Below are 9927 nucleotides of genomic sequence, written 5' to 3' on the forward strand. Positions count from 1 at the left end.
GAGCCCATGAGCCACAACTACTGAGCCTGTGTGCCACAACTACTGAAGCCCATGCACCTAGAGCCCAATGAGAAGCCTGCACACGGAAGAGCAGCCCCACTCGCCACAACTAGAGGAAGCCCACGTGCAGCAACAAAGACCCAACGCAGCAAATAAATTTATTTAAAAAAAAAAAAAACAAACCACACAGACTCAAAAAATCCATGCTTTTATAACCCAAAAGGTGATGAGATCAAACCAAACCAAAGCTTGCTAAACCTTTTAAATATAATTTCTACATAGGGATTATTGCGCTTCACGAGGCGGGGAGGGGGCAGCTGGGGGCTGGCAATCATTTCCATCTATTTTCAGATGCTCTGACATCACAGTGGGGACAGGGGAGAGCAACTATACCCTAGACCCAAAAGTCACATTGTTTGCCTCAGTGTGGCTAGAAGAGTGAAGGATGGATTTCAGAATTCTAATTCTACGTCCACTACCAACCCATGTGACCTTGAGCAAACGGGTTAACCTCCAAAAAAGGTAAAGACCACACCCTGAAACTGGTCTCGGGAGCACAGCTTACACTTAAGAATTTGAAGCTTACTCAACTTTAGATATAAAAAATACTAAACTCTAACAAAAGAAATCACACAATTGCACGGTTTCGTTAATGAAATGAACAAAGAAAAACATGCATATGGAGGCATTTCCTGTGCATGCTATCAGCATCACAAAAGGAATCTATAGACTGTGCCTGAGAAGAGAGGCTGCTAGCTCACCTATCAAAACGGCACGCCACTCCACTCTTCTGTGTTTTAACAATGCACTTTATCATTTTCAGTGTTACTTCTCGGATACGTTTTGGAGTATTTTTTAGTCTACAACAACTCTACTTTGTGCACCTCACCAAAAGAAAGAAAACGAGGTAAAGAAAGTGAGGTAGAGTCTAATAAAGACCATTCATTTATCGCCTAAATTTTAAAGGAAACATTCTCCTAAAGTAAAAAATACGTTCTCAACAAATCTTTGTTTAATTCGAGATAATATAGGGAAATACCGAGCCCAGTGCCTGGAACATAAAAGTAACTTCGTGGTAGCCATGGTCACTATTATTTTAGAAAAACAAAGCACAGCGTATGGCTTTGCTTTTTTCAAGACAGGTCAAATACACTGCATCAGATAGTTCTCAAATGCATCTGTGCATAGAAAAGAATGTGATGAACATCTCTAAAACATGGATTCTCGGGCCCCACTAAGTCAGATTATCTGGGTATCTAAAACACCTGATTCTACATTTTAAGAAAGCTCCCCTGGTTATTCTGAGGCAGATGGTCCATGGACTCACATAAAGGAAGCACTGCCCTAGATTTTTCATTAAAGACTTGAAATTTTAAGAATCCATTAAAATTTATCAGAAAGAAAAAATATATATATAGTACTTTGTGTGTCTATATATGTATACATATACCTACATATACATTTTATGGGTATATAGACATATATATGCATATGTGTGTGTATATATTAACAAAGGTGCTTTGCTTGACCAAACTTTTGTCAGGCTCTTGAACCTCCTCCTAGGCCCATCTGTGCCCTTTCTTAGAAAAAACAGTTCTAGCTAAAACTAAGTCAGTTTAGTGACTTTTCCATCTTCCATATGTGATCACCCTTTATATCTGAGCAGGTTCCTCAGCCTCTATCATCCCCAAGTGATGTCTGATCCTCCTGGCCTGTCTTCAGCAAGAATCCTGTTAGGTCAGTTTAGCCAAAAATCCCCTTACCCCTATTTTCTCTTAGTAATTTCCATCCACTGACCCCCACCCTACCCCTTGGCTATAAATCCCCTTTGCCCACACTGTATTCGGAACTAAGCTTGGTTTTACACTGAGGTCTCTTTTTCTCTATTGCAATAGCCCTGAGTAAAATCTGTTTTTACCTCTTTAACTACTGTCCAGCTTTGTTTTTCTTTGACATGTACATGTGTATGTATGTGCTTATGTAAGTGTGTATACATAGAGCCACACTTTTAATTGCCAGTGTCTTCGTCTCAGGGAGAAAGACTTTTGCCTTATGAGCATTTAAAAATCACCACCTTGAACTAAAATGAGTGACTGAAGCCAATAAACCTCTTAAAAAATTTAGCAGGGAATCATCTACATAGGTGAAGTTTTAATGTCAATACTTAAGTGCATTCATTGACTTCTATAGTATGGAAAATATTAGATATAACATTTTTTAAAAACAGATCTGAAAACTTGCCTTCATGCTGAAAAAAAAGAGGGAAACTTTGAAAATATTATCAAAGAGTCAGAAAGTTTCTGAAATTTCCCAGGATGGGTTGCAATGTCTTTGTGTGCCTCCCACCTCCCTCCTTTACAGCCTTCCCTGCTGCAAACACGGTACTCAGAGCTTGACTGTATATAAATGTTTTGACCGTATCATTAAAGGGCTGGAGGGGAGGCCTGGGTACAAAGGAAAACTAGGATATCCCCCCTGTGACTGGGGAGGCCACTTGAGTTGGGGGAAATTAACTGACTTTTGACTGGGGCTGGGGATACTTGCTACATCCTAGGGAGAGACTTTTTTTTTTTTTTTTTACTGATGCTGCAGTCTGATCTGTACCTGTCTTCTTAAATTTCAATAATTTAGAGGAAAAATACTTCTCTTTCATTCTCTCCTTTGATTCACCATCTGCAGGGATGTTCTAACAGAAAAGCTGATCCCTCAAAACTTCAGAGACTTTAGGGGCTGAGGGGATGCTGGAACGATTCCCACCCTGCCCATGTGAGCAAGGATACAAATGGTGACATGCATTCTCTCTCTCTCTCCTGCTCCCCCCCTTTCAACCATAAGAAAAGAGGAACCAGCTGGGCCTGCTAACATTTTCCTGGACCCCATAGCTTTAAAGGACTAGCCCCAAGGTCTATGCCTAAGATTAGGATAGAATCACGAGATACTTGTTTCTTTTAAGAAATTGATAGGCCAAGGCAATGATAATTGTCAGAATTCATGAGTCTCATCCATCACTGACCAGCTAAATTAGGATGATGACAGTTTTAGTATAAGCAGCAAATGGACAGAGATTTCCATGTGACTTAGAGAAGAACATGATTGTCAGCAAACCACATGAGAAGAGAATTGAACACAATTTTACAGACACGACCCATGATATACTTGCAAACGGGTAAAGAAAACATCTCTGGCAGAAGCTTTGTGATAAGTGAAGAAAGCAGATACAAAATTGGATAAAACTATCCTGTTCACCAGTGTCTTCCGAGAAAGTATGTGCCCAGCATGGTGGCCTGGTACATAGATGCCACAAAAATTATTGACTAAACAAATAAACAAATGATTTGCTACAGAAAATGTATTGGGAAAAAAATACTGGAAGGAAAGGGCCCGTGTGTTAATAGTATTTTCCTGTCTCTTTTGACTTTTCTGTATTCTTTGTACAAATTTTCTACAGTAGGCATATATTACTTTCATAATTTGAAAAAATAAATACAAAAACAAGGTCTTTTTGTTTTCTAATTCTTCAGTTTTTCCCGTCTGAAAGCTTTGTGTCTGTTTTCCTATAGTTGGCAATTACTTTCGTATTTTACCCCATGAAGGAATATTTTTTTCCAATATTGAAAGCACAGCCCTAAGGGGGAAAAGATGCCCTTTTGCTAGGAAAGCTTAAGACCAACTAAGCAAGTTAAGGTAGAACATAACAGAAAACTACAACTGGGCTTGCTAACAATCTAATAGGAGCAAATCAGTAGACCAGGAAAATCTGTCCACAGAATAGGAAATGACAATATTTCATCAGGTTAGTGTGCTTCCCTGCCCATTCATTGCACTGTCTTTGTGGAGTAAAAGCAGGGAGAACTGATGAGAACTTTGCAGGCTGGCTGCGGTTTTCTGAGCATTAATTTGTATCCACTCTTTCCATCACTCCTGTTATTGCCACGTGCTTCTCAGTGACAGTGCCTTTCATGAGTCTGGTTGAGGTTCAGGTCAAACTTGTGGTAGATAAAAGACTCCTGAAGTTCTTCCAGTCTTAAAAGACTTTGCAAACTGGACTTTTACTTGAGAGAATTTCATCCATGACAAAACCGAAGGCTTTCAACAGCAGGGCTCTTGATCAGCTGAAATGCCCTTGGGGAGACCACAGGTAGCAACCTCAGCAGAGTCTGGAGATCAAGTCCATAATGAGAGGTGCTGGGGGAGAGAATCTTTCATTTGTATAACATGCTCTATTTACAACTGTATAGAAAATTTCAAAATCCTTTCACAGCCTTAATCACTTTAATCTCTGTAACTACCCTTTTGAGTAAATATGGCAAAGTGTATCACCCTCCTTTCACTGAGGAGTAGATTGAGGATCCCAGAGTTACAGTAACTTACAGACCTTTACACTGTTTGCTGAGAGGCAACTGAAGCAGGCCTGGAACTGGGTTCAATTCCCTTTCAACACGCCTCACTGCCTTTATATGCCCTGCAGGAATTGAAAGAGCGGAAATGCTCACACCTATGGCACTAAACATCATTGGCATTAGGTGAAGAGTTCCCGGTAACTGATCCAATTTGATGTGTACATGGGCAAGTAATTTTCTGTTAGACATCATCATCATTAGCATTCAACAATTAACATTCTCCTCCCTTTAGCCCAGAAAAGCTGATGGAGAAGCTGTTCAGGTAGTTCTGATCCAAATTTCACAGATCCAAGAGGCTTGGTTTTTCCAGCGAAGGTTCAGTAAAGCATATAAATAATTGGCCATGGAGTGGCACTGAATGGCTGGCCCTTTTGAGGTTTGCCGGCCACCACGGGTTGTTCTGTTCAGACGGCGGCCGCAGCTTTCAAGCAATTACCCGTGGCCACTTAGTGACAATATTAGGAAAGTTAACCTGGGATTGTTCCCAACTCCTGATTTACCTCTCCATAAAAATGGAAAGTTAAAAAGAAAACTAGCTTGGCTACAGCCTCTAAGTGTTTTTGAAAGACCCAGCTGGGGCAGAGGGGTATGAAGAAAGCCATCTGACCGAGAACTTGGATTAGCTGAAGATGCTGGGGGAGGACTTGGAGAGCCCCAGGAGCTCTTTTCAGGGGGCAAAGGAGCCAGGAGTTTTAAGAGGAGGAAGGGGACAATTTGTGCTTATCCAGAGGGTGCTTCTCTCTTACGGATGCTCAGACGAGACCCTGTGATCTCTACCCTTTTCAGGCATGTTTCCTTTCCTCTCCTTTGATAGTATATCCTAGATCCGGTGCCATCAGTGTAAATATTCAGGACTCTATTTTGTAGTGTCAGGGAATTCTTATTGCTACATGTGACCATTTCAGACACCCTAACTGAAAGTCAACTGTATCTTAATTTTGAATCCTGTCAGTTGTCTGAAAAATTATCTCTGATTCAAAGGACTTTATAAGAACTATAATCAAGGGACTTCCCTGGTGGCACAGTGGTTAAGAATCCACCTGCCAACGCAGGGAACATGGGTTCGAGCCCTGGTCTGGGAAGATCCCACATACCATGGAGCAACTAAGCCCCTGCACCACAACTACTGAGCCTAAGCTCTAGAGCCTGCGAACCACAACTGCTGAAGCCCATGCGCCTAGAGCCCGTGCTCCACAGCAAGAGAAGCCACTGCAATGAGAAGCCTGCACACTGCAACGAAGAGCAGCCCTCGTTCACTGCAACTAGAGAAACCCCCTCATGCAGCAAAGACCCAACGCAGCCAAAAACGAATAAATAATTTTTTAAAAAAAGAACTATAATCAAAAGAAAAAAAGGAAGTGAGGGGAGAAACCACCCACCATGGTACCACTCTAGTGTTCATTTTTCCTCCAATACATTCATTTCAGGGAATTTTTTAAAAGAAGTTTCCCACTAAAGATGCTGCATATTTCATGGGACTGGGCTTCAGCACGACAATCAGGATGAAGTGGCAGGCCTTGGGAGGGTGACTATTGTTTTAAACATGAGTGAATACGAGAAGGATCCCAGAAGTCCTCAGCTGGCAAATGTGCAGCCGCTTTCCCACCCTATAGCGCTGTATGTTCTCCCACCTCCCATGGCTCTGTTCCAAGAATTCTTGACATTGGAAATTAGCTCAGCTCCTTATAATTTAAGCAAGACTTAATTTAAACAAATGGTTCAGTTACCATCTGGGAAAGGCCTGGCAGAGAGCTAGGAAAAACCCTCTAAAATGTTTAGTCTGTTTTACTCTACATTTTCCTAATATTTTGCTTTATGTGTCTCTTTCTAGTTAGCAGCTATTACTGGGTCTTCATCTTTCTCCTTGCCCACTTTCACCTGTTCAGCTTGAATTTTTCTTTGTCTCCCTTCTCTCTCCAGTTTCCCCCTTTTGATTTGTTTCTTCCTTCCCTTTCTGATGGGCTCCTGACAAAGCACACAGCAGCACATCCTCACAGGCTTATTAAGAAAGGTTCCTACAGGAGGTGTTGCTTCTGTTTTTGTCCATCCTGGGCAGCAGCATCTTAACCGGCAGGCGGGGGAGGGACAAGAGTGATGACTTCGGTTGTGATTCCATTTCTCATCCTGTTCCTCATTTTTAAAAGCTAACAGGCACCAAAAGCAAAGGTAACAGAGCAAAAATAAACAAGTGGGACTACATCAAACTAAAAGGCTTCTGATAGCAAAGAAAATCATCAGCAAAATGAAAAGGCAACTTACCAAATAGGAGAAAATATTTAGCAAATCATATATCTAATAAGGGGTTAACAGCCATAATATATTAAGAACTCACACAACTCAACAGCAAAAAACCAAACAATGTGGCTAAAAAATGGGCAGAGGATTTGAATTGACATCTTTCCAAAGAAGACATGCAGATGGCCAATAGGCACATGGAAAGATACTCAGCACCACTCATCTTCAGGGGATACAAATCAAAACCATAATGAGATATCAGAATTGTTCTCATCAGAAAGACAAGAAATAATAAGTGTTGGAAGGAATATGCAGAAAGTGGAACGCTTGTGCTCTGTTGGTGGAAATGTAAATTGTTGCAGCCACTAAGGAAAAGAGTCTGAAGGTTCCTCAAAAAGTTAAAAATAGAACTATCATAGAATCCAGCAATTCCACTTCTGGGTATTTATCTAAAGAAAACAAAACCACTAACTGAAAAAGATACCTGCACCTACATGTTCATTGCAGCATTCTTGACAATAGCTAAGACACAGAGAAAACCTAAGTGTCCACTGATGGATGCATAAAGAAATACATACAATGGAATATTATTCAGCCATAAAAAAACAGAAATCTTGCCATCTGAAACAACACAGGTGGACCTTGAGGGCAGTATGCTAAGTGAAATAACTCAAAGATAATACCAGCTTCTCTGCCCGTGGACGCCGCCGAGTAAGCATCGTTGACGTCTCCCCTCTCCACTGACGTCATGTCTAAGTCAGAGTCTCCCAAAGAGCCCGAACAGCTGCGGAAGCTCTTCATCGGAGGTTTGAGCTTTGAAACAACCGATGAGAGTCTGAGGAGCCATTTTGAGCCATGGGGAACGCTCACAGACTGTGTGGTAATGAGGGATCCAAACACGAAGCGCTCCAGAGGCTTCGGGTGTGTCACCTGTGCCACTGTGGAGGAGGTGGATGCAGCCATGAATGCACGCCCACACGAGATGGATGGAAGAGTTGTGGAACCAAAGAGGGCCGTCTCAAGAGAAGATTCTCAAAGACCTGGTGCCCACTTACCTGTGAAAAAGATTTTTGTCGGTGGCATTAAAGAAGACACCGAGGAACATCACTTAAGAGATTATTTTGAACAGTATGGGAAAATTGAAGTGATTGAAATCATGACTGACCGAGGCAGTGGCAAAAAAAGAAGCTTTGCTTTCGTAACCTTTGATGACCATGACTCCGTAGACAAGACTGTCATTCAGAAATACCACACTGTGAATGGCCACAACCGTGAAGTAAGGAAAGCCCTATCTAAGCAAGAGATGGCTAGTGCTTCATCGAGTCAGAGAGGTCGAAGTGGTTCTGGAAACTTTGGTGGTGGTCGTGGAGGTGGTTTTGGTGGGAATGACAACTTTGGTCGTGGAGGAAACGTCAGTGGTCGAGGTGGCTTTGGTGGCAGCCGCGGTGGTGGTGGATATGGTGGCTGTGGGTATGGCTATAATGGACTTGGTAATGATGGTGGTTATGGAGGAGGCGGCCCTGGTTACTCTGGAGGAAGCAGAGGCTATGGAAGTGGTGGACAGGGTTACGGAAACCAGGGCAGTGGCTACGGCGGGAGTGGCAGCTATGACAGCTATAACAACGGAGGAGGCGGAGGCGGCCTTGGCGGTGGTAGTGGAAGCAATTTTGGAGGTGGTGGAAGCTACAATGATTTTGGCAATTACAACAATCAATCTTCAAATTTTGGACCCATGAAAGGAGGGAACTTTGGAGGCAGAAGTTCTGGCTCCTATGGCGGTGGAGGCTAATACTTTGCCAAACCACGAAACCAAGGTGGCTATGGTGGTTCCAGCAGCAGCAGTAGCTATGGCAGTGGCAGCAGGTTTTCATTACTGCCAGGAAACAAAGCTTAGCAGGAGAGGAGAGCCAGAGAAGTGACAGAGAAGCTACAGGTTACAACAGATTTCTGAACTCAGCCAAGCACAGTGGTGGCAGGGCCTAGCTGCTACAAAGAAGACATGTTTTAGACAATACTCATGTGTATGGGCAAAAAAAACTTGAGCACTGTATTTGTGACTAACTGTATAACACGTTATTTTAGTTTCTGTTCTGTGGAAAGTGTAAAGCATTCCAACAAAGGGTTTTAATGTAGATTTTTTTTTTTTTTGCACCCATGCTGTTGATTGCTAAATGTAATAGTCTGATCATGATGCTGAATAAATGTCTTTAAAAAAAAAAAAGATAATACCATATGATGTCAGAGCTGTAATCTTAAAAAAAAAAATGAACTCATAGATACAGAGAACAGATTGATGGTTGCCAGAGAAAGGGATTGGGGGCAGGTGGGTGAAATAGGTAAAGGGGATCAAAAGGTAAAAACTTCCAGTTAAAATATAAGTAAGTCCTGGGGATGTAATGTATAGGATGGGGACTATAGTTAATAATACTGTATTGTATACTTGAAAGTTGCTGAGAGAATACATCTTAAAGGTTCTCATCACAAGAAAAAGAAACATGTAATTAGGTGTGGTGATAACTGTTAACTAGGCTCGCTTGTGGTGATCATCTCACAATATATATAAATATCGAATCATTATGTTGTACACTTGAAACTAATATGTTATACGTCCACTGTATCTCAATAAAAAATTAAAAACTGACAAATATCACAAACACCACAAAATTCAGAGACACAGCATCACATAATTAGTAAAATAATAAATATACATAACGTATTAGTTGACTGACTAGTCCACCATTATTTTTTCCTACATTTTTGGTGGTGCACGTTTTACATAAAAATGATTTTTGTAATATCAAATAGAAGGAAGCAACTCACTCTTCTTAACGTCACATAAGTTTTTTGGATTGCTGTCAAATTTAGAAAAACTTCTGAGTTTTTGTTGGAAGAGTAAGTCAAGATTTTAAGGTAGTAGTAAGTGTATATACTATAAATGTAAGTCACTTATGAATCAGTTTGTCCTAGATGTCCTTGTTGTAGTGGCCCATTACAATTTTTTTCAAATGTTTGATCTCTGACAGGATAAAACCTCCACTTTGACCCAACAGCAATGAGAACTAAATCTTTTATTTACAATACTAAAGTTCTGATGATTGCACAAGCTTTATACAGACTAGCTTCTGACTTTGTGCATTTCAAACAAGTTTCTCCTTCGTTACAGGTATACCTTGGTGTTGGGCACCTATGTTTTACAATGCCAGGTAAGGAAGCATGGTAGACCATAAGGATATTCATAAAATCCCTTCCCACACGGGGACAATTAGCATAACTTATTTCTACAGGAAAAAAT

The 9927-nt window shown here is 41.2% G+C and overlaps 1 protein-coding gene across 1 annotated transcript; it reads left to right on the forward strand.

The window, feature by feature from the left end:
• The first annotated feature begins 7383 nt into the window (after positions 1 to 7383).
• LOC130852514 (heterogeneous nuclear ribonucleoprotein A1-like) lies at positions 7384 to 8460 on the forward strand. The gene has a single exon (XM_057733587.1). The coding sequence runs from the start codon at positions 7384 to 7386 to the stop codon at positions 8422 to 8424; it is 1041 nt and encodes a 346-aa protein (XP_057589570.1). The 3' UTR covers positions 8425 to 8460.
• The last annotated feature ends 1467 nt before the right edge of the window (positions 8461 to 9927 follow it).

This window comes from Hippopotamus amphibius, chromosome 4, assembly GCF_030028045.1.
Source record: "Hippopotamus amphibius kiboko isolate mHipAmp2 chromosome 4, mHipAmp2.hap2, whole genome shotgun sequence".
NCBI lineage: Eukaryota > Metazoa > Chordata > Mammalia > Artiodactyla > Hippopotamidae > Hippopotamus > Hippopotamus amphibius.

Bases quoted from the DNA above. Each gene is read 5' to 3' on its own strand.
- LOC130852514 (XM_057733587.1), top strand. From the start codon at position 7,384: ATGTCTAAGTCAGAGTCTCCCAAAGAGCCCGAACAGCTGCGGAAGCTC.